The 25,379-nt window shown below is 40.4% G+C and overlaps 1 protein-coding gene across 2 annotated transcripts in view; it reads left to right on the plus strand.

Annotated features, from left to right (window-relative positions):
* The window catches only part of MIA3 (MIA SH3 domain ER export factor 3), a 50,654-nt gene continuing 25,275 nt past the window's right edge, over positions 1-25,379 (plus strand). For both annotated transcript variants that reach the window (XM_060754216.2, XM_060754217.2), the window contains exons 1-4: positions 1-364; positions 6,999-7,132; positions 18,405-18,491; positions 21,242-24,140. In XM_060754216.2, coding sequence (XP_060610199.2) covers positions 16-364; positions 6,999-7,132; positions 18,405-18,491; positions 21,242-24,140 — 3,469 coding nt within the window. In that variant the 5' untranslated portion in view covers positions 1-15. The remainder of the gene's footprint in view (positions 365-6,998; positions 7,133-18,404; positions 18,492-21,241; positions 24,141-25,379) is intronic.

Consider the following 25,379-nt stretch of genomic DNA (forward strand, 5'->3'; position numbering starts at 1 on the left):
CTTGCCAAGCGATGGATGGGGAGGCATCCTTCTGGCTTGGGATCCAGGGAACAGGGCGGGGTGTGCTTCCCCCCTGCCCTCCTCCTTCCTCCTTTTGGGACTCTGGCTGAGTCTCCTCCTCCTCCTCCTCCCTTCCACATCCTTCTCCAGCCCGGCTTTCTGCTGACGTGTCTGCTCCCCCCCCCCTCCCCGCCTTCCCCGGTTTCGCCTCCCTCCCTCCCTCCCTCCTCGTTTCCACTCAACATGGCTCTCCCCTTGGCGCTCCTCGCCTGGCTCTTGCTCGCCCAGCCGCCCGCCGCCCAAGCCCGGGAGACGGACCGACGCTTTGCCGAATACAAGCGATGCGCCGACCCCGAGTGCAGCAGTAAGTGCAATGCGGAGGCAGGGGCCACCCTGGCGCCTGGCACTTCCTGCCTGTCAACCGGACACACACACAGAGAGAGAAAGGCCGGGGAGGACTTGTTGGCATCCCCAAGGCCACGCAGAGCATCCAGATGCCTCCTCCTCCTCTTCTCCTTTTCCTCCTTGATCTTCTCCTCCTTCCTCTGCCCACAGAGAAAGAGGACCTGGGTGCATTTACACCAGGCCTGGGCAAACTTGGGCCCTCCCTCCAGGTGCTTTGGACTTCAGCTCCCACCATTCCTTACTTAGGCGAGCCCTCCTAGCTCGAGGATGCTGGCCCTCCAAGGTGATGGTCCTCTTGGCGGTGGGTCCATAGGTGGCTGTGGATCCTATTCTTGATCCTCATAGGTTTCAAAGTGGAAGGCAGTCGCGGTCAAGGTTGGCTTGATGCACCTTCCTCATGGCACGTTTCTCCCTTTCTCCCTCCATTCGTGCCTCTTTGAATTCTGCAGCACTGCTGGTCGCAGCTGACCTCCAGTTAGAGCGCTCAAGGGCCTGGGCTTCTCAGTTCTCTATGTTCTCGGTGTCCACGCCACAGTTTTTGTGGTTGGCTTTAAGTTCATCTTAAAGCCAACCTCAAAAAGGTTGGCTTGATGCGCCTTCCTCGTGGCACGTTTCTCCCTTTCTCCCTCCATTCGTGCCTCTTTGAATTCTGCAGCACTGCTGGTCACAGCTGACCTCCAGTTAGAGCGCTCAAGGGCTTGGGCTTCCCAGTTCTGGGTGCCCACACCACAGTTTTTGAGCTTAGCTTTAAGTCCATCTTTAAATCTCGTTTCTCGTCCACCAACATTATATTTCCCCTTCTTAAGTTGGGCGTATAGTAATTCCTACTGGCTGTTAGGAATTGTGGGAGTTGAAGTCCAAAACACCTGCTGAGCCCAGGTCTGCCCATGCCTGATCTAAGCTGTCAAATTAATGCAGTTTGACCCCATTTGAACTGCCCAGGCTCAGTGCTCTGGAATCCTGGACTTTGGAGAGACAGCCGCCAAAAGCTTTGCAAAGCTACAGTTCCCTAGCATTGAGCCCTGTCAGGTCAAGGGATGTCAAACTGTATAATAATAATAATAATAATAATAATAATAATAATAATAATAATAGTAATAATTTTACTTCTATACCCTGCCAACCATCTCCCCAAGGGGACTTGGGGCAGCTTACAAGAGACAAGCCCAACAATTACAAATAGAACAAAATAATTAAAAACATCAGATAAAATATAAAAACAATCACAATTGTAAACAACATCAAAATAATATGGCTGAGAAGGAACATAGCTGTGGTTCAGGCTCCATGAGTGGAGTACAACCTGAAGGGAGTGCAAGGAAAGTGCAACTATCAAGTAGACAGGGCTGGAAATAGTGTCATCAAAAGTGTTGAGGTGGGCACTAAAAGGGCCGGCATAAAGTGATGAACTTAAGGCAGAAACAGGGAAAATCACTGGTGGACTGCTTAATCAATTAGTTCTACAGCAGGCATGGGCAAACTTCCGATAGGCTGTTAGGAATTGTGGGAGTTGAAGTCCAAAACACCTGAAGTTCCCAGGTTTCCCCTGTTCTACAGTGTAGAGGAACCCCTCTTTGTATCGTCGAAGGCTTTCATGGCTGGAATCACTAGGTTGCTGTACGTTTTTCGAGCTGTATGGCCATGTTCCAGAAGCATTCTCTCCTGGCGTTTTGCCTGCATCTATGGCAGGCATCCTCAGAGGTTGTGAGATCAGACCTCACAACCTCTGAGAATGCCTACCACAGATGCAGGCAAAATATCAGGAGAGAATGCTTCTGGAACATGGTCATACAGCTCGAAAAACTTACAGCAACCCAACCCTCTTTGCTTCAGGAATGAAAGCAATATACTATTTCTTTGGTATCCACTCAGGTTCAGTTATATTGATAAATAATAATAATAATAATAATAATAATAATAATGTGGTCCCAGTGGTGATTGGCACACTGGGTGCAGTGCCTAAAGACCTTGGCCTGCACTTAAATACAAACTTACTATCTGCCAGCTGCAGAAGGCCACCTTACTGGGATCTGCACGCATTATTCGCTGATACATCACACAGTCCTAGGCACTTGGGAAGTGTCCGACGTGTGATCCAAGACAACAGCCAGCAGAGTCTCTGCTGTGGACCCATCTTGTTGTGTTTCAAATAATAATAATAATAATAGTAATAATAATAATAATACTTCATTTGTATTACGCTCTATTTCCCCTAGGTGACTCAGGGCGGTTTCTACATAAGCAAAGAAACACAGAAACATACAGAGTAGCCATTTAAAACACAGACATGAAACTATTAACACAATCATATACATTTAAAAAGCTAGTTCCAAAACTATTCTGTTGTACAAAATAAACTTCCAATGGCCAGAATTTCAAAGTGGGCCTAGACAGTTTGAAAGGTTTGTTAATGCAGACAGTTTGTTAATGCAGAGAGGTAATATAGGACTGGGGAACGGCTAAAGTGCAAGGAAAAGTCCTAACCAATGGCCAGAGTGGGGCCTAAGGCTACACATTTCCAGAGTCTACAGAGCAACTCTAAAAAAGGTCTCCTCCCCCCCCCCCCCCCCGCCCATGGATGCCAACATCTATGAATGCTGAACCTCCATGATATGCAACAGCATGGCAAAATAGCAAAATCAAGGGTTACTTCTGGAATTTTAAAAACCTGGATCCATGGGTGTATAATCTATCGATATAGATGGCCTACTGTCATTCCTTATTTCCTGCTACTAATGAAGTGTCATGCATCTAGATCAGGCATAGGAAACTTTGGCCCTCCAGGTGTTTTGGACTTCACACAATTCCTAACATCCTACTGCAGTTAGGAATTGTGGGAGTTGAAGTCCAAAACACCTGAGGGCCAAAGTTTGCCCATGCCTGAGTTGGATAGAAGCACACTTTGTGAGGTTTTTTTTTTTAAAAGGTGAAGTATGAAGACCTTTTCTCTTGAGATGAGGATTAAATCCAGAAAATGTTGTCACAGTTTCCCTGCACTGTCCTATCTTGTTGCATGTTTGTTTGTCAGCTCTGGGTGGCAGGGAACTGTCCTCTTGCTTTTTAAAGCACCTTTGATGATGTTCTTAATCTATTCCTGGTATACATGCAAACATGTCGTTATTCTCTTCTCCAGTTAAGTGGCGGAAATTGCTGTATCTTTAACAGGATCCTCCTCTCTTTTTTTGGATATTGCTCATGTGGACTGGAAGGTCAGGGATTCTCCTGGATATGTGTCACTTCAGGCAGCTGCACCAAACACTTTTAGAGACTATGGTGTGTTACTGAGGATCATGGCATGCATCTTTTGGCTTATCTACAGATTTTTCGTATGCCTTCATTTCTGACTTACAGTGACCTTAAGGCCATGGGGTTTTCATGGCAGGATTTGTTCAGATAATGGTTGCCTTTCCTTCCTCTGAGGATGAGAGAGTGTGACTTGCTTAAGTAGGTTTTCATGGCTAAGTAGGGATTCGACCCCCTGTTTCCCAGTGTCCTAATCCAACACTCAAGCTACTAATTTTGTTGTTATGTCCTGGGCCTGGTCCCACTTGTAAGCCACCACGATTCCCTTCGGGGAGATAGTGGCAGGGTATAAATATTAAGTTGTTTTTGTTGTTGTTACACCACAAAGGCTTTTTGTTGTTTTTGTTGTTATTATTACACTGTACTGGCTTTCTTAATAAAATATTAATGCCTCAAAGTAGTGACATGGGGTGCTTTATTTATTTATTTATTTACGTACGGCATTTCTATGCTGCCCTTCTCACCCCGAAGGGGACTCAGAGTGGCTTACAAGATATATATATATACACACAATATATTATATTATTAGCATAGTACAATATCGGTATAATATATTTCCATATTGTAATATTATTAGTAATATTACATGTAATATAAAATATATAATTATATCATATTATTATTATTGTTGTTGTTGTTATTATATAAATATGATTAGTAGTATTATATATATATCGCCCTTTTGTATTTTGTCATGCCCTGGATAGAGTCTGATGCAAATGCACCTGGTAATGGTGTTAATGCTTGAACTAGCAACCTCTGAGGATACCTGTCATAGATGCAGGCAAAACGTCAGAAGAGAATGCTTGTAGAACATACAACAACCCAGTGATTCTGGCCATGAAAGCCTTTGACAATACGCTTGAACTAGCATTGTTTTTGATGTTGTTTCAATAAGCATCAAGCATTTGATACCCTGAGTCTTTGCCTGTTGACAAATTGCAACTGCGAGATCAGAACTTTCCGAACATTTAATGTCAGTGACACACTTGTAAGAAACAAATCATTTCGCAACACAGTACTTCAGTTTTACTAGCAAACAAGGGGAGATGAAACCAATCTCTTATAAGCAATATGAACACATATTTTGTAGTAACAAAATGTATGAGGGTGTATATTTCAACATACCTCATGAAAATCTTTCATTTATATTTTTAAAATATATTATTTGTATAATGACAAACATTTCCAAGATTTTTGTCATTTCTTGTCATGCTCGTATGACCCACCTACGCACTAATGTGTTGCGACGCACTGTTTAGAAAGCTCTGTGCTAGATTTTAGAATTTAGAAACTGGTTTTAATGAACAGTAAATGTTTGATCTTTCTCCTTTCCCACTTTCTCTTTCTGGTATTAAATTACCCCAAGTAACTTCATATACCAAATTTGTTCTCTTGGCGGAAACAGAAAGATATGTGGGTGGCTCTTTTGACTATCCCTCTATCAGCATCTGCTTGTTTCAGATTGAACAGAGAAAGGTCTTAGAAACTTCAGATTTATAGATTAAGGTTCAGTATGTTCACTTTATGTGATTAACCACCCACTCCTAAGTTTCTGCTTTGAAATAGTTTGTTCTTGTTATAAGTGCTTGAAAATTATTTCCTGACTTTTCTAGGCAATTTTTTCAGAGCAGGGCTTGTCTTTGCCTCCCGCTGAGGCTGTGACAGTGTGACTTGTGCAAGGTCACCCAGTGGGTTTCATGGCCGAGCAGGGGTTTGAGTCCAAGTCTCCAGAGTCATAGTTCAACACTCAAACCACTAAACCATGCTGGCTTTCAAAATAAATGTGGCTCCATAATGAATGTGTATAGGACTGGAGTTATGTCAGCCAATATAATGGCTGCTTCTTTGGAAATTAATCATATTAATGTCAACAAGGTTTATTTTGCGTAAGTGGGCATGGAATTAGAGCCTTAGGTTGTGATCCTAGCCACACATACATGGAAGTAAAACCCCACTTGGATTTAGTTCTCATAGACCTGTATACAAGTGTCATATTGGAAATTGTTTTAACTCTAAACAAGGCATTGATATACAGTCAACCTTCCATATTTTTTGAGGTTAGGGGCACAAGATCCTGCAAAAGTAAAAAACTGCAAAGTTTATTTAAACATTATTTTAATACCTGAAAGGACATCTCTCTACCAATCTCTAGATCCTCCAGCATGACAGCCTCCAATCTCTAGATCCTCCAGCATCTCTAGATCCTCCAATCTCTAGATCCTCCAGCATGACAGCCCCCGGTAGCGCAATGGGTTAAACCCTTGTTCTGGCAGGACTTCTGACCAACAGGTGGGCAGTTTGAGCGGGGTGAGCTCCCATCTGTCAGCTCCAGCTTTCCATGCGGGGACATGAGAGAAGCCTCCCACAGGATGGTAAAACATCAAACATCTGGGTGTCCCCAGGCCACATCCCTGCAGACGGCCAATTCTCGCACACCAGAAGCGACTTGCAGTTTCTCAAGTCGCTCCTAGCAAGAAGAAAAGCATGACAAATGTGCAGATAATCAAGTCCACAAAAGTCAAATCCTCAAATGTGTAGGCCAACATTTAGTTAGGCCCTAATTGTATTTGAGATGTACCTGTTTATATCTTACCTATATGGGCTTCTGAAACATAGCTTTAGTTTGATCTAAAAATATTATTGGGGGCTCATTGACCTACATTTGCATCAGTTTTATTTATTAAAATATATTTATCCTGCCTTTCTTTAAAAAAATCAAATATAGCTAATGCATTTAAAACAAAGACATGATATTAACTTTTTTTAAAAAAAATGCAAATCCAGATCAGATACAGTATAAGCAAGTTGAGAAATTATCATTTGATTCCCAAAACTCAAATATGATTATTCCAAAAAGTAGTTAATATAAGTGAAGGAAAACACTGGAAAACATGAGATTTTCTGGCACCTGTATTCTAAAGACAATTTAATTTGGAAACCATTTGACTTCGGAACAATTCAGCCTGATTGTACTCAGGAATATTATTTTCACTCCTGTCCTTTTACGCATAAATGTCCCCTTAACTTTGATATTTTAAATGTGTTTAGTATTGGGATATTAGGATACATTCCACAGCTATGAAGTAAAATTTCACCATCAGCTGAAATCAAATGTTGATTCTGACTTCTTTTTGCCATTTTAGTGCCTTGATAAATGAGCCATACAATTGTTTTCATACTGCCTATGTACCGGTTATAATTTCTTATTCCTGGACTACATGTATATCGTCAGATTTGCCATTCAGATAATGTTTTTTTATTCATTTTTTCTTGCTTTCTTTCAACAGTGCTAATGTGTCGAGGGAAGGCTGTAAAAGACTTTACAGCTCCAGATTGCCGGTTTTTAGATTTTAAAGAAGGTGAATCGATATACGTGTATTATAAATTAACCGGAAGAACAAATGAGCTGTGGGCTGGAAGTGTGAGTTTTCATATACTTTGATTTTATGCACGCTGGAGAAACAAACCTCTGTCTTTTACTAACATTTTAATTAATATCCGTAAATCTCTGTAGCTGCATTCACCAAAAATGGTTTTTATGATTTTCTATCACAGTTTGGTGAGACTGTTATTATTAAATGCTCTTCATTTTGTATTATTGCTTCATGAAAAGGAGGAGCAAATGAATGCCTTCATGTACAGAAGCCTGTTCCTAGCTTGGCTGATTCAGCTGATACATTATTATCCAGATGTAGCCTCTACTCCTTTCTTTTTCTAAATTTCATAGCTGCTTACCCCTCCTGCCTTCATGTAGATCAGTGGTTCCCAACCTGTGATCTGTGGACCACCAGTGGTCCCCAAGGACAAAAATATGGTCTGTGGCCTCACTATTACTACTCTGTTGCCTCAAAACCACATGGCAATGAGAGTAACTGGTCTTGCGAAATCCTCTTATAGTGCCGAGTCAACGGGGATGTTGAGAGGGGAGAGACTGACTACCCACGAAAGATTACTACTACCACATCTGTTCTACATTACTAAATAAGGTTTTCTGTGAGTGAGCAGATGGCAACTACTGGATGGCATATATTCTGTATCAGAAACGAGAGCTGATGTGGTCTATCCAATGCAGTTTTTTGAATCAGCACCCCAAATAACCAAACCAAATCTAAAGTTGACCAAAAACTGATTTGTAACCCTTTTGGTTGGGGAGTAGTCCCTGGTCAAAAAAAGGTTGGGAACCATTGATATAGATAATGACCCTAGATCAGTGGTTCTTAACCTGTGGGTCCCCAGGTGTTGTGGCCTACAACTCCCAGAAATCCCAGCCAGTTTACCAGCTCATAGGATTTCTGAGAGCTGAAGGCCAAAACATCTGGGACCCACAGGTTGAGAGCCACTGCCCTAGATCATTTTCCTGTGAGTCATTTAGCCCTCTGTCTGCAGACATCAACCTAGCAACTTTTAATAAAAAGTTGTTAGCCCAGTTGTTCTAACAGTATATGTTTTACTTCTAGATTCCTTTTTGAGCCTCCAGATTCTACTCTGGAGGAAAAGAGGCATGTAAATGAATTAAACAAATACATGAATAGATTATTGCCACATACTGAAGATGAGGTTACACCATGCAGAAGGCTTTCATACTGCTTTCCTCTTTAAGGGAATATAGTAACTCATGATTATAGTTTCTGTTTCCATCAGATCACACCTAATTAAGTTGAATCACCCAAAGGAATATAGCAGATATTTCTGTCTTTAAGTGCTTTGCCTGTATTGACTTTGAAATTAACCAGATTTCCAGATTTAAAAATGTTCTTGGTAATTTTTTTTGAGAGCTTGGCTATGTTTTACCCATAAGTCTGTGTTTCTTTTCCTTAAATATTTGTGTTTATTTTTATTTTTAAAAATCGCCTTTTGAGTCTATGAACAATATGAGATGAAGATACAGCTTAAAATATCTCTTATCATTATTGTTGTGTTCCTTCAAGTTGTTTCCAATTTATGGTGAAGCTAGAATGAACCTATAAGAGTGTGATTTCCTGGCAAGATTTTTTCAGTAGGAACATCATTGTATTCCTCTGAGGATGAGAGAGTATGACTTGCCCAAAATCATTCAAGTGGGTTTCAGACTGCGACTGATCTCCAGATTCATAGTCCAACCCCTACCTAGTACAACATGCTGCCTCTTTTTGGCCTAAGCAAAAAAATCCTACTTGTGCCTTGTGGTGGAAAAGATAAGGAATTTTGTTTTTTACTCTACTGCACACTTTCCCATGGGTTTTATCAGACCAGTACTAGCCAGCATGGTGTTGTGGTTTGAGCATTAGTTTATGAGTCTGAAAGAAAAGCAACTCTTTCTAAAAAGGAATTTTGAGAGAAAGAAAATGTAAATATGTACACTTGCAGTAGGGCCCATAAAAGTGTGTGCTGATACGTAATGCAATGTAAATTGATTTCCACTTAAGACATAGTTCCCCCATGTGTCCAGTCAATGTATATTTGAGTTATGCATGGAGCTCCATTAAGGAAGGAAAATCAGCCGAGCTAATGTTGCTGTGTGCTTTTGAGTCGCATCCAATTCTGGTGATCCTAAGGCAGTTGTTCTCAACCTGTGGGTCCCCAGATGTTTTGGCCTACAACTCCCAGAAATCCCAGCCAGTTTACCAGCTGTTAGGATTTCTGGAAGTTGGAGGCAAAAACATCTGGGGACCCATGGGTTGAGAACCACTGCCCTAAGGCAACCCTATCATAGGTTTCTTGGCAAGATTTGTTCAGAAGTTTACCCCCGTTGTTCTCTGAGGCTGAGTGTGATTTGCCTAAGGTCACCTAGTGGGTTTCATAGCTGAGCAGGGATTTGAACCCTGGTTTCCAGACTCATAGTCCAATGCTCAAACCACTACAACACACTGACTAATACCAGTGTGATAATATCCATGGAAAAGTATGTAGCAGAGTCAATGAGCGAACCAAAACAATTATATTGCATTAAAAAAAACAGATGAACAAACAAAACACAAAGTTTGCGTGTACTGAATTTCATCCATTAAGTTGTGCTCTGTAAAATGTTGGCAACGTAGCTCAGATCTTGGTATCGATGACTGAATCACATTGAAATTAATGGGGCTAGTTAGTTGCAACTAATTTAAATATCTGCCAAATCAGTGGGATTCACTTTCTCTGGACTGGGATCTTAGTCAAGGAAAAGCTGCTTTCAGTTTGCAATAACATCTTATACCAAATGTTCCTTTCTTGTTGTAACAAGATATCAAAAGGAATATCAGAAGTCTGCAGTTTCTCCTTGGTAGATTACATGGTAACAAACACTTAATGATGGGCTTCCGGTTGTCAGGTCTTCCTGCTGAGCAGATCTTTTTGCCTTGCAAAGAAATGTTTTTTCTGGTGTGAGTCAGCCTAACACCATTGGCTCCCAAGAGGAGCTGCATTTATTAGAATATGTGAGTGAGGTTATGACACAACAGCCTGTCTGCTGCAAGAGAGTCCAATTAAAGTTGCATAGATGAAATGGGAAGCACTCTGCTGGCAGTGAGAGTGGCAGAAAGGGATGATTGTCTGCTTGCTAATAATTCCCTTCTGGCAGCTACTGTGCCACGAAAATAACCTGGATAATTAGGAGGCATCAGTTTCCAGGGTTGCAAGTTCTTCATAAACACAAAACATTAAGAATTATTAAAATCAGCTTTGAAACCTGGAGCCAGATAATTAAACACTCAAGTTTTTAAACAAGAGGTTAAACGGTTAATGTCCCGATAGGCAAATTATTTTGTGCCCAGACAATAACAAGTTTGGGATAACTGATAGAAAGTTCAAGATGAGGATTCGATCTTAATGACTTTATAATCTACATCCAGTAGTGATATCAGATTGCCAAAATATTTAGAGAAAGTACAAAAGAATGCCTTGTCTCTGTGACACTCATAGTACAAACCTTGTAATTAAGCATGTGTTTGGCCATTGTTTGTCTGGACTATAAATGTCTCCTGTGATTTTTTAAAAAAATCAAACAATGCTCTAATCTCTGTTTTCTCCAAGGAACATTGTACTCTCTATGTTGATTTCAAAGAGCCTACTAATTCAGTGTTACTCAAAATAATAGACAGGATACTGCTGTCAGTCCATCAGCTGTCAGCTACCTTTCTGTGGCAAGTTTCCTGGAAACTATGTAAAAACAGCAACAATAAGTATGGCACCAGTCCCTGGCAGTTTTGGGGGGAAATGCTACCACACCATTTAGTTTGAGAAACATTGTACATTTACTGGCTTGGACAACATAATGTGATGCATTGGATCTCAGTTGTAGTTCAATTTCTAGTAGTTTGATGTAAAGGGTTGTTTTTAAAAGGTAAAAATTGTATTGTAATTTAAGATAGGAAAATAATATCTTCCATGTTAAAACATGGGAGATTTTTGGATTATCTTTGTCCTCCAGGTTTGATTTGCTGCTTCTTAGCATACAATGTGATATTCTGTACTAGATGATGCTCATGTTCAAGCTGTATTAAAAAGACAGTGGGAATTCTTAATCCAGGCTTTATTTACTCCCTTGATTTGTACACAAAGTTGTGCAGCTGCAGATTTCTGAATAGTACATGCAGCCCCAAGTTATGAACAAGATGGGTTCTGTAGGTTTGTTCCTGAATTTGTTTATAAGTCGGAACAGGTACATTCTTTCAGTATAACTCCAGCCAAATATATAGCATGTGGTGTGTGTGTGCGTGCGCGTGCTTTGGATTGCATAGGGAAGGGCTGATACCTCTGTGATGTTTATTTTGCTGTCTATGCCCCTGTTCAAAAGAATTCACCAAGCGAAGGTTCCTAGGGAAGTGTTCTCTCAACTAAAAATAGTGTTTTTTAATTTGTGTTTTTGCCTACCTTCACAGGGGTCTTGCATTCATAATCCCTGCAGAAGTGAACAGTTTACTGTACTTAGGTTGCTAACAGGTTGCAGTGATTCCTAGTTAAAACCAAGGTCTGATTTACAACGTATTTCAGTACATAGCTATTGTGATAGAAAGCCAGCTCAATAAAATCAGCAAATTATAGGGAAGAAGTGACAGAACATATTTTTACATTTTGTTTCAGATTGTCAATAGATACGTTGAACAGTAAAAATGGGCTAAGTATGAAATGCTTCGCTTAATATAGAAACTATGTAGAAATAGTGTTTAGGTGGAAACAAGATATTTCCAGTGGTTCTATGTGCATATCCAGGGACTTGGATTAAAGAAAAGCCCCTACAGAAATGAATGTACTAACACAGACATAAGAGTATCTATTGTTGTTGTTCATTCGTTCAGTCGTCTCCGACTCTTTGTGACCTCATGGACCAGCCCACGCCAGAGCTCCCTGTCGGCCGTTACCACCCCCAGTTCCCTCAAGGTCAGTCCAGTCACTTCAAGGATGCCATCCATCCATCTTGCCCTTGGTCGGCCCCTCTTCCTTTTGCCTTCCACTTTCCCCAGCATAATTGTCTTCTCTAGGCTTTCCTGTCTCCTCATGATGTGGCCAAAGTACTTCAACTTTGTCTCTAGTATCTTTCCCTCCAGTGAGCAGTCGGGCTTTATTTCCTGGAGGATGGACTGGTTGGATCTTCTCGCAGTCCAAGACACTCTCAGCACTTTCCTCCAGCACCACAGCTCAAAAGCATCGATCTTCCTTCGTTCAGCCTTCCCTAAGGTCCAGCTCTCACATCCGTAGGTGACTACAGGGAATACCATGGCTTTGACTAGGCGGATCTTTGTTGCCAGTCTGATGTCTCTACTCTTTACTATTTTATCGAGACTGGACATTGCTCTCCTCCCAAGAAGTAAGCGTCTTCTGATTTCCTGGCTACAGTCTGCATCTGCAGTAACCTTTGCACCTAGAAATACAAAGTCTGTCACGGCCTCCACGTTTTCTCCCTCTATTTCCCAGTTGTCAATCATTCTTGTTGCCATAATCTTGGTTTTTTTGACGTTTAGCTGCAACCCGGCTTTTGCGCTTTCTTCTCTCCTCAGATCCTCCTTGCTTTCGGCCATCAGAGTGGTGTCATCTGCATATCTGAGGTTGTTAATGTTTCTTCCAGCAATTTTCACCCCAGCTTTGCATTCATCAAGCCCCGCACATCGCATGATGTGTTCTGCATACAAGTTAAAAAGGTTGGGTGAGAGGATGCAGCCTTGCCGTACGCCTTTCCCAATCTTGAACCAGTCTGTTGTTCCGTGGTCAGTTCTTACTGTTGCAACTTGGTCCTTGTACAGATTCCTCAGGAGAGAGACAAGGTGGCTTGGGATGCCCATCCCACTAAGAACTTGCCACAATTTATTATGATCCACACAGTCAAAGGCTTTAGAATAGTCAATGAAGCAGAAGTAGATGTTTTTCTGAAACTCCCTGCCTTTCTCCATTATCCAGCGGATATTGGCAATCTGGTCTCTCGTTCCTCTGCCTTTTCTAAACCCAGCTTGAACATCTGGCAACTCTCGCTCCATGTATTGCTGGAGTCTTCCTTGCAGGATCTTGAGCATTACCTTACTGGCATGAGAAATAAGGGCCACTGTACGGAAGTAGCCCAAGAAAGGAGGAAAGCAAAAGGAAACAGTGATAAGGGGAGATATGCCCAGTTAAATGTGCAATTCCAGAGGTAAGAGTATCTATAAAATAACTAATTTAGAAATGTGCCCCTGACAGAAACTTTCTTGCAGTGTCTTTGTAAATTATGTTGTTGTTGTTCATTCGTTCAGTCATCTCCGACTCTTCGTGACCTCATGAAGAATTGTAAATTATAATGTTACTAATTCATCATATTAGAGAATGAATCCACTTTAACAGCCTCACTAAGCTACAAACCCAGAATTCTGCAGGAGGCAGAAACTGGATTTAATGTGGATTCATTCTCTAGTGTGATGAGACCCTAAACGTAATCCATAGGAAAGCTGCTTTTCTCACTTCGAACATTCTTATTGGGAGCATAAGAAGCATTACAGTTAAACCAACCCAAGGGTCTATCAAACAGGACATTGTTTACACTGATTAGCCACGGCTTTCTAGAGTTTAGGGCATGAGATGTAATTTTAAGTAAGAAAAAGCATCCTTCCTCCAGGCTGTGCATTTTAAAAGCTGGAGATGAAGCCCTTCAAATCATTCCAGTTAGGATATATCCACAGTAACAAATTATAGCAGTTTGATACCACTATCTCACCCAGCTTTTAAGGAGAAACTACAAGTCACAGCTTTTGCTTCATAACCAAATAGCATCTACCCCAGCTTTGCTATGGCACAATTGTCTATTGCAGTGGTTCTCAAGTCATTATTTATTTATTTATTTACAGTTCTTATATTCCGCCCTTCTCACCCCGCAGGGGACTCGGGGCGGATTACAGTCAACACATATATGGCAAACATTCAATGCCAGTTTGACAAACAACGTTTAACACACAAATACACCGAGGCTATTTAACTTTCCTCTGGCCGCCAGGGGAGCTGCTGCTTTTCATCGTCCATCAGCGACACCGATGAAGTTCTTCCGCATTCCACATTCCCCGGATTCTTTTTTTCTTTATGGCCTCATAAATTAGTTAAATTTAGCCTCCCATACAAGGTGGTACCTTATTTTCCTACTTGACAGATGCAACTGTCTTTTGGGTTGCAAAGGTCGACAACGGGCTACACAATGGCTGGACACCCACTCCAGCCCGGGCTGGCTTCGAACTCATGACCTTTTGGTCAGAGTGATCTTAATGCAGCTGACACTCAGCCAGCTGCGCCACAATCCCGGTGCTCGAAATAATCCTCTCGATATTTGAGGCTTCATCTCCCAGATGGCCCGATAATTAGCCATTTTGGCACAAACTTTTAGGGGCGGAAGCCCAAAAAATCTGGAGAACTGACTATTAGGAAACACAGAACTACAGGGTGTTACACAGTGTCTATTTAAGACAAAAGTTAGAGAGAACCAAACTTTTCTACCGGATTAATCATAGAATCTGCTGAACGCAGTAGTGTTCGGTTCAGCAGGGCCCAATTATTAAGCCTACCCATTGCCACATTTAGAGATGCCAATGCTTTCTGATTATAAGCCATCTGCCATTTCACTGAGCTAAAATATTTTAGGAAAATAGTATTCCCCTGAGCAGGTTTCCAATGGATGTTGGATTACAACTCCTACAATCCCTCACCACAAGGAACATGCTATAACTGGGGCTTCTCTGAGTTTAAATCCAATGACATATTGAGATGTAAAGTAAGGAATTGCTGTCCTCAAGGATTTGAGGATAATGGGGAGGCAAATTAAAGATTTATCAGACTAGCTAAGCATGATTATCCATTCATTTTCCAACTTCTAAACATAGAAATAATTGATAAATATGGTTGCTTTTAATTTGGTAGTTGCTAAGGCAAATAACACCAGGAATACAAACATTACTTTGTATATACTAGTTTACGTTATTTTTAAAGAGTAAATATTGAACAAGAAGAATGACACATTCGCCTACCATGAAATATGTTTGTTCATACTTGAAAAATATCTATTAGAAAAGAACTCATTGTCTTCTTCAAGCTGTTATGCAAAGCAAACAGTTCTAACAGAAAATCTCTATTCATTCATCCCTGCTCTCTTTCCATCCTACGAAAGGCTAGCCTCTAAAAATCTGATTTTCGCCTTTTAAATTAAACCTACAGAGACCTCTAATGTTCATGAAACTGCTTGCAATTTTAATAAAGTAATTTATATTGGAATTGGCGTTCATCTATTTATGTGTAAATATCAGGAAGTGTTTTCCATATTACCATGTTACCATAATACTTCTCCTACAATGAAAGCCTCAGAATGTCTAGGAGAAACCTAAGACTCCTGGAGCATATTCTGATGTAGTATCTCTAAAACGTATGTTTACTTTTGATGTGTTTTGGCCGTTTCTAATTGCCTAGGTTATCTTATCTCTAGCACAATTCTCCACTATTAATATTGGCTTCCTGCCAACATTAATAAGAACTTGCAGGTAAGGATGTATGTGAATTATCTTCTAGAGGGTATTAACACAGATTAAAATTAGATAAGTGGGGCTCAAGCATTATGTGAGACATAGCAATTCTCCTTCCCATACCAACACCACAATCACTGTACTAGTTATACAATCCTTAGATATTGAAAATATTTATTTTAATTCTGAAATTACTGTCACATTGTCCGCATGTCTGAAAAACATTGGTTTTGCTACATTTTAGACAAAGTTAATAGTAATTCTCAAAGTCGTTCCTTTCCTAAGACCCCAGAGTGGTTGCTTTGAATTGCTGGAGGGTTTCCTAGCAGTACCAATGTTTTGTAGCAGTTTGACTGTCGGACTAGGGGTGTAAATACACTGTAGAATTAATGCACTTTGATGCCACTTTAATTGTGATGGTTTGATGCTATGGAATCCTAGGAGCTGTAGTTTTACAAGGATTGTAACTTTCTCCGGCAAAGAGTGCTGGTGCCTTGCTAAACTACAAATCCCAGGATTCCCTAGCATTGAGCCATGGCAGTGAAAATGGTGTCAAGTTGAATTAATGTTATAGTGCAGTACAGTGAAACCAGAGTGCAAATCCTTGCTTGGCCATGGCGCTTGGACAAGTCACATTCTTTCAGTCTCAGAAGGAAAAGACAGCTCCACTATGAATATATTCAGAAAACCCTGTGATAGGGACCTTGTAAGGTTGTTATAGGTCAGAAATTACTTGGGAACACAACAACACCACAGTACTACTAAATGCAATTTGTTATAGCATGAAGCTGGTTTTCCAATGCAGGAATTTCTACATACTATGAATTGGGCCCTCATCTTTGGAATTCCACCAGGGCCCTAGCTGCCTTATTTTGGTCATACTATTAATATACTTTAAATTGGCTAAAGAGTAGGAAACAAAGTAGGGATAAAAGTTCATTTCTCTCAATGGAGTTCTGTAAGCATCAGAACCCCTCAAAATCTCTTTTGGGACAGGTGCTTATTAGGCCTGTTTGATCAAGAAAAAATTTGTTTCTAAAATCGATTTGTAATTGGGGTGTTTTTTTGTTTCGATATTTAAAATATTTACAAAACTTTCCAAAAAAATGTTTTGTTATTTACGAAATTTCGTAAATATTTACAAAACATTTTGTAAGTGTGAATGTTGCAGTAATGGTCACCTTGATTAGCATTGAATGGCTTTCATTTCTCCCACCCTGGACATTCCATAGATAAACTCCATTTGCCTAGTAGTTTCCAACAGACCTCTGAGGATGCCTGCCATAGATGTGGGCAAAATGTCAGGAGAGAATGCTTCTGGAACATGGTCATCCAATCGGCTCCGGCTCCTGCGCCCTCCTCCTCCTCCTCCTGGCACTTCCTGCAACACAGCTGGGAGGAGGAGGAGGAGGAGGAGGGCGCAGGAGCCGGAGCCGATTGGATGGCGCGCGCGGCTCCGGCTCCGGCTCCTGCGCCCTCCTCCTCCTCCTCCTCCTCCCAGCTGTGTTGCAGGAAGTGCCAGGAGGAGGAGGAGGAGGGCGCAGGAGCCGGAGCCGCGCACGCCATCCAATCGGCTCCGGCTCCTGCGCCCTCCTCCTCCTCCTCCTCCTCCCAGCTGTGTTGCAGGAAGTGCCAGGAGGAGGAGGAGGAGGGCGCAGGAGCCGGAGCCGCGCGCGCCATCCAATCGGCTCCGGCTCCTGCGCCCTCCTCCTCCTCCTCCTGGCACTTCCTGCAACACAGCTGGGAGGAGGAGGAGGAGGAGGAGGAGGGCGCAGGAGCCGGAGCCGATTGGATGGCGCGCAGAGGCCGGTTGTAAGGGTGAGCGCGCGCGGGCCGGGCGCCCAACAGGCAGGGGCGGTGCTTGGCTCACTGGGTGTGCGCTCGCGCCGCCCCTTCTCCCCGCCGGATTGGCTCCCAGGCACCAGCAGCACAGCAGCCTCCATCCCATTAACGACACGAGCTGAAGCTCGTAAAATATATGGGGCTGCTGTTTCGATATTTTTAAACCCTTCCGGGTTTAAAAATGTGTTTTGAAATCGCGTCAGAAGTGGTAAAAATAACGAATTAATAACGAAATAACGAATTAACGAACGAAACCGCACAGGCCTAGTGCTTATCTGTTTAGCTACAAATAAACAATCTGGATGTCACTGAACTGGGAGAAGAGGGAATAAAACAGTAAATGAGATGCAGTGTAAGTCAGAGTGAAGCCATGCATATTAAGGCAAAGAATACCAGCCTCACATATACACTGATGGGATTTGATCTGGAAGTGACTGACTTCAGTGAAAATGGAGTAAAAATTCTGTAAATGTTGTTTTTTAAAAGGGAGACAAACTTCTTAATTGTAGTTATTAGAAAGGGTATTCAAATAATCTGTCAGTACTGTATTGCCTTTACGCAACCCCATTTTGAAATCTTGTGTACAGTTATAGCCACTGAAACTTTAAAAATTGTATTGTACTATTGGAAAAAGTATAAGAGTGGTACAGTCAACAATTGAATTGCCATGTGTCATATAAGTAGTTGCAGTCCAGTTTTTGCCTTAAAAGAAAGAGTACCTCAAAGCCCTGTGGTAGAAATTAGTCTTATTAGGCACATCTCTGGATTTGACCCTACTGGGTCAAGCCTCTCGGAAGAGACTGTTCTTTACTTCTGCAAAGCTCCTATTGCATAGCTGGCTTTTCAAAAAATCAGAAATGTTTTTTTTTATATATTGAAAAATAGTTTTTCTTATATTGATCTTTCTCTCCCATTTTCCCTCCTTTATAGGTTGGAAATGAATTTGGATATTTTCCAAAGGACTTACTTGAAATAAATCATATTTATACCCATGATGAACTAGAATTGCCAACAGATGTAAGTTACTTGTATATTTGTTTTGATCTGTATGCTGTTCTTTTGAAGGGTTTGGGAGTATTATAGATGACTCTATGTCTAAAAACAACAACCAGACATATACATGGACTGGAAAAAAGCTGGTAAGGAAGAAGGAGATAAAAATTCTTTAAATTACCTGTCCCATTCCTCAAACCAATTGGTTGAGAACAATTAGTTTCTCTATTTGGAACAATGCTTCAGGAGAGACAGCTTGCCCATGTATCTTGTGACTGCCAAGCTGAATGTAATCTACCAACCATTTACGAAAACTTGCTAGTGATTCATTAAACTTTGTTCTGCACAAGCAGTAATACAAGAGACTTGTCAAACACTTGCAGACCACAGTACAAGACTTTCTGAGTCATATTATACAGGCATATGCTAAATGCTGTATTTGCCTGCCTGGGGTACAGTACTATGTACATTTATCCATAAGGAAGTCCCATTGTGTTCCGTAGGCCTAACTTCCCAGGAAGTGGAATGTTTGTAGTTCAGTGGAAGAACATAAGCTTTCCATGCAGAAGGCCACAGGTCCAATCCTCAGTATCTCTTGAATTGCTTTGAAGTTGTTGCAGGTTTTTTTTAAAAATCCTGCATCTAACAGACTAGGTATAGAAGCAAAACAAAGGAACAGCCTTTGCCTGTAGTAGAGCCTCTTAACAGTTTAGACCAGAGATTTCCAAACTACAGTATGTGTCAGTACACTTTAGTGTTCACATGAACGTAACAAGAAATGGCAAAATCTTAGAAATTTATTATTATCTTACCAGGAGCGCCCATTGGCGCAGTGGATTAAGCCCCTGTGCCGGCAGGACTGAAAACGGACAGGTCGCAGGTTCAAATCTGGGGAGAGCATGGATGAGCTCCCTCTATCAGCTCCAGCTTCCCATTGCAAGGACATTAGAAAAGCCTCCCACAAGGATGGTAAAAAATCAAAACATCCGGGCATCCCTTGGGCAACGTCCTTGCAGACGGCCAGTTCTCTCACACCGGAAGTGACTTGCAGTTTCTCAAGTTGTTCCTGACACGACAAAAAAAAAATCTTGCCAATCATATATTTTTTAGTATATAAATGAAAGGTTTCCATGAAATATGTTGTTTCCCCATACATTTTGTTATTACAATTCACATAATGTTTATATCGCTTAGAAACTGAATTACTTTGTCGCAAAATGATGCATGTCTAAAAAGTGAAATATTTGGAAAGCTCTGGCTTAGACCATGGAGAGTTTGGTGAACCAGTAGTTGGAGCTGCTCTTAGGCAAATTCTTAATGACACAACCCTATCCTCTTTCTTGTTGAATGCTACTTTTAATAGTAATATATAAGTCTCTATATGTTCCAATCTATCACTTTTATGTGTTATACACCTTGATTCTGTGCCTAATCAACATGAAGTCCTGGTTCTGGGGAAGAGTGGTATATAAAAGATGATATTAACAATGATGCAGATTTAGGCATATCTCAGTTAACAAAGCTTCTAACAGTGAGGCTCTGTTTTATGCAATTCCCATTTTCTACCTCATCCTCTGTCTAGTTGTATGCATTTAACAATAGCATGAGGAGGATACTGAAAGAGGCCTGGGGAAACATGGACTTGCTGTGTCAAGTTTTAGCAGTGTATCTGCAGTAAACAATGCAATTTAGTTTGAACTGGGAAAGAGCAGAAGTTAAATGCTTGCCTACAACTAGAAAGATAAATGGCAGCTGCCTCCAGAACCCTTTAAATGGGCATGGAGGAACAGCAAAACAAAGAGAAAAGGAGCAAGTACATAAGCTTGCGTCACCAGCTTCCCCCAGCATTTTCAAAACAAAACATAGCTCAATGAGTTTTATCACGAGAATGGGAATCATAAGACAATTAGTGTTTGTTATAGAAAGTCATTACTGAAGGTATTTTGCAAGAAACCTTCCAATGGTCTACAAGAGGATTAAAATATTTTAGTTTCCTTACATAAGGGTGACCTGCTTGTTCAATCCTCACATCCATTGCTGATAGTTTTGAATGAAAAGTTTGCTGAAACATTACAGTATTGTTTTTTGTAATGTAGGAACCTACCCTTATTATTTTTATATTATTCATACCATTTTTTTCCTAAAGGAGTAATCACCAAGAACACATTTGGTTCATTAATTGAGATAGTGCATGCATATCTGAGGTGGTGCAGTGGATTAAACCGTTGAGCTGCTGAACTTGCTGACCAAAAGTTCGGTGGTTTGAATCCGGGGAGTGGGGTGAGCTCCCGCTGTTAGATCCAGCTTCTGCCAACCTAGCCATTTGAAAGCATGCAAGTGTTAGTAGATCAATAGGTACCACTTTTGCAGGAAGGTAATGGCGCTCCATGCAGTCATGCTGGCCACATGACCTTGGAGGTGTCTATAGACAACGCCGGCTCTTCGGTTTAGAAATGGAGATGACCACCACCCTCCAGAGTTGGACTCGACTAAACTTAATGTCAAGGGGAAAGCTTTACCCTTACTATCTATATTTCACTATGCTAAGTTTGCTTTTGCTCTCAGATTAGGAGGCATAGAATTGTAGTGTAAAACTTTTTGAAAACCTTGGATAGTCCATGTTTCCATTTTCCATCTGATAATTTAGTTGCAGATGTTAATAATAGATTAAAACTAATTTCATCTAAATTAAGATAGAAATTAAGATGTGGCAAATTTTTTTGTGGAAAAGCCATTTTCTTTTAGTTACTAAAATCAATTTTATCTCCCTTCAGGAAACAGATTTTGTTTGCTTTGATGGAGGCAAAGATGATTTTGATAATTATAATGTGGATGACCTTTTAAAGGTATCAGAAGATATACTAGCTATTCATGATGATGAAACTGAGCTGGAAACTGAAAGGGAAGAAGAAACTGAAGGGACTGATTTGGAGAGTGATGCTTTTGAAGTAGGCTCAGAAGAGGAGAGTGAGAACAATGCCAAAATGAATGAAAAAGACAATGTTCTATTTGATAATAAAAAGAATGTAGAGGAAACTCTTGATTCCAAGAGTGAAGACCTCATTGTAAATAGTGATACAGATAATTCTCAGGGAGACCAAAGTGCACATCAGCCTTTTGAAGAAATTTTGCAAGAAACATTAAAAGTGCCAAAACATGAAAGTGCCAAAAACTCTAACATATCTCAGGGAAAACCTAACCAATCAGATTATGGAGGCAAAGATGATGGAGCTTACACACTTTTACGTCAAGATGTATCAGCGGACCTGAAAACAACATTTGGTTCAACTGCAGATGCCATTGTATCTGATGATGAGACAACTGCCCTTGTTACATCACTTGATGCTGATTTGGGAGAAGATCTGGACACTGATTCTTCTGAAACAGAGAAGCTAGAAGAACCAAAGCAGCAGTCAGAAGTAATTCCTTTACTGCCTTTTACAGAAGTAGAAATTAAATCTTCGGAAGATATAGAGCCTAAAAAGATGTCATCTGACTCGGAAACATCTGAGCTTGATTATGATAACACTGGTAAAGCTGCCACAAAATTAATTGATGAAAAAAAGGACAACTCTGGTTTATTAACACATTTAGGGGACAAATTTTTTGCAATTGTCAGTGGAGGTGAAAGAACAGTAGATGAAACTGAAAGCAATAAAGTCAAGGAACAAAATGAGGAAGAGGAGGAGGAGGAAGAAGAGGAGGAAGAGGAAACTTTAATCAACAAGAAGGAAAATGTAGAAGATGAGTTAGCTAATTCAGAATTCTCATCAGAAAATGGTCCCCTAATGTCAGAATATGATATTATTACAAAGCACAAACATAATGCACATATTGAAAATCCTAAGAAAACAAAGTATACAACTCAGGATAATGAGGAAGATCACGCACAAACTGAGGAAAAAAATATTATGGGGGAAGAAGTGCACAGCACTTCTACACATAACTCTGATGCATTTTCCAGTTATGATGATGACCAGCTATCTAAAGCATCAGTGGAAACAAATGCAAATGTATTAAAGGCACCCCTAGATGACATCGAAGATGAATCAGATGGCTTTTCCCTTCATAACATAAGGAAAGATAAGAAAACAGAAGAAGAGAGAAATGTGGATGATAGCTTGGAAAACGATACAAAACACAAAAACCTATGGGAAAAAACTGTAAAAAAAGATGAAGAGGATAAACAGCCATTGAGCATTGTGCCAGATTTATTGGAGGAATCAACAAATGGCTCTGAAAGTGATCTAGATAATGATGTCGTGGAAGGCGACACAAATTATGATAGCAAGCAAAATGGAGATTTTGAACTAAAAAAAATATTTGGCAGTAAGAAACAAACAAATAAATCAACAGTGGAAAACGCGTCCATAGAGAAAGATCCTGAAGTGCCTACCAAACAGTCTCAGCAAGACACTGTAACACAGGATTCAGAAGACAGCAAAGAGGAAGAAGAGGAGGATCACCATACAGGTAGCAAGAAGATAATAAATAAAGAGTATGTTTTGAAAGAATCCAAGGTAGCAACACAACATACAAACTTTACTCCACAAAATATTGTTAAAAATGAAGCTGAACACTTGGATAAGGTTCCTGGAACAGATATGGAAAGAGACAAATCCCCCACAGAAGAACTCCTGTCTCTGGAGCTAGAAAAGGAAGACGATGATTTCACAGAAGAACCAGAAGAGGAGTTATTGCAAGATGAAAATGCAGTTAATGCAAAGTTGTCAAAAGAGAGACATATGGATGAACAAGGTTTCACTTTAGATGCTGAAAGCTCAGACCCCCTGCCACAAATGCCAGACGATGCTATTTCAAGAGCTGCTAATCCTGTTGATGAAATGGGAGAAGAAGCAAGTACAACATTAGAGCAGGCCAAGAAAGAAGTTGGCACGGGGGATTTTAATGAGGAATATGGAGCAGTGCAAATAAGCAAAGAGGAAAGACAACAGGAAGTGGACAGAACAACATTGTCTGAAGTAGAAAATTCTCTGGTTGAGAAAAATAATGAAATAAAGAATAACCATGATGAAATAATGCCAATCGGTTTAAACATATCTGAACTGGAAGACGAAGATGACTTTAATCAAACCAAGAAGCATCTCCCGAAAGATTTTTCACAGAACAGCGTTGAAGAGCTACAGATTTCAACGGCAGAGACAGAAGGTGAACATGAACACTCACACAGTCCTAAAAGTGTCATGGAAGACACAAATGAAGCCATAGAGTCAAAATACAGTGAGTCCATCAGGCAGCTCACTATAATGAAAGAATTCCTTGATGAAAAACGTATTGCACGTATACAAAAGTACGTTGGGGAAGAACATGTCTTCAGGATAGAATCTTTATTTCAGGACATGCAGTTGGAGCTGCAGCTTACTCAGAAACATGGTGGCAACTTTGAGAACACTGAAAATGCTTTAGACCAAATCCTTGAATCTTCCGAGTCTAACATTTTGGATGTTTTGAATAAAGCTTTAGATGAAAGGGAGGCAGAAAATAAAGAAGAGGTGATCAAGGAAATTGACTTGTTTGATGAGGAAGCTGCCTTAATGGATGATATTCAAGAGCTGATGTACTCTTTAAGGCAAAAATACTCTCCAGTTAGTGAGAGTACTCCACTTGCCTCCTTTCCAGAATCTAAGACAGATCCCAGTGAATCCACTACAGGTGAGATTTTCAGGTTACAATACTATATACACTTACTTGGAAGTAAACCTGATTGAGAGACTTAACTGCTGAGTATACATAGAAGCATGCAGTATACTGCATTGATGATAGACTTTTTAAAAGGCATATACTCCAGCCACTTATGCATACTAAACTGGAAAGAAATTTTAAGTGCTCCACTACTTGATTAGCATATGTGTCAAGGAAGCATTATAACACAGTTGATGGGCTCAAAGTCAAAATGAAATAATTAACTGATAACAGCTGTAAGGGTTAACCATACAAAAAGTTATGAAACTTCTAAGATGAAAAAGCTGAAATGAGTAAATGCTTTTATGGACTCTAGCCTAGGTAGTCAAGTTCATGGACTCCATCCATGGAAATTTTGAGGCAAATATTTTTGTGTGAGATATTTTGACCTCAGAAAAGATTATTGTCCCTTGAGTCCCATCTCAGAAGAACATAAACACTTAAATTTTAAAAATGTTCACAACTTTCACCTCCGTTTTGAAAACATCAACGAGGTTACAATAGCATGTCTAAGAAAGCATGCTTAAGATTGACACTTCTGTAGAAGAAGTTGGCTACCTGGTATGCGTTTAACTACTGTGTTATTCCAGCCTATTATACTTCAGTTGTACTCTCAGGCCTGGTTGTCAGGTAAGCCATCTGATTGAATTCTAAGATGGCAAATCTGCACCTGATTTGTTTCTGAATGCATAATGAAATATGCCATTAAACATACTCTCCATACAAGAAACTAGGATAACAGAAAACAGGTTGGATTAAAATATATTCTGCCCAACCTGTAATTTCCTATTTGAAAGGAATTATATCCCACCCATATCCTAAAGTGGTGCAATCCAGGCATAAGTTTATCATTACAGCAGGAACTTCTGAAGCTGTATTCAAATGCTTTCTATAAGGCCTTACTAGAAATGCAAAAGGGGAAATATACTAGCCCTGTTCCCTAATCATCAGTTTGCTGTTTTACAAAGTGATGAGTCTGGAGTGAAGAGCCTGATTCCACAGGAATCACCTTTATCAGCCGCATATAATCCAAAAAAGTAACTTTTTTCTTTAAAATATACACTGTATTTCTTCAACTTTGGGAAGTTGGATAGTACTTGCAAGTTTTCTGAAGTAGCGCAGTTAAGAGAGTTGATATAAGATCATGTTACCTTAAGTTCCATGACTGAAGAAAGGGAAAATAAAGTAACTTTTAAAAGCTAACTAGTA

The sequence above is a fragment of the Anolis sagrei genome, chromosome 1 (assembly GCF_037176765.1).
Source record: "Anolis sagrei isolate rAnoSag1 chromosome 1, rAnoSag1.mat, whole genome shotgun sequence".
In the NCBI taxonomy this organism is placed as follows: domain Eukaryota; kingdom Metazoa; phylum Chordata; class Lepidosauria; order Squamata; family Dactyloidae; genus Anolis; species Anolis sagrei.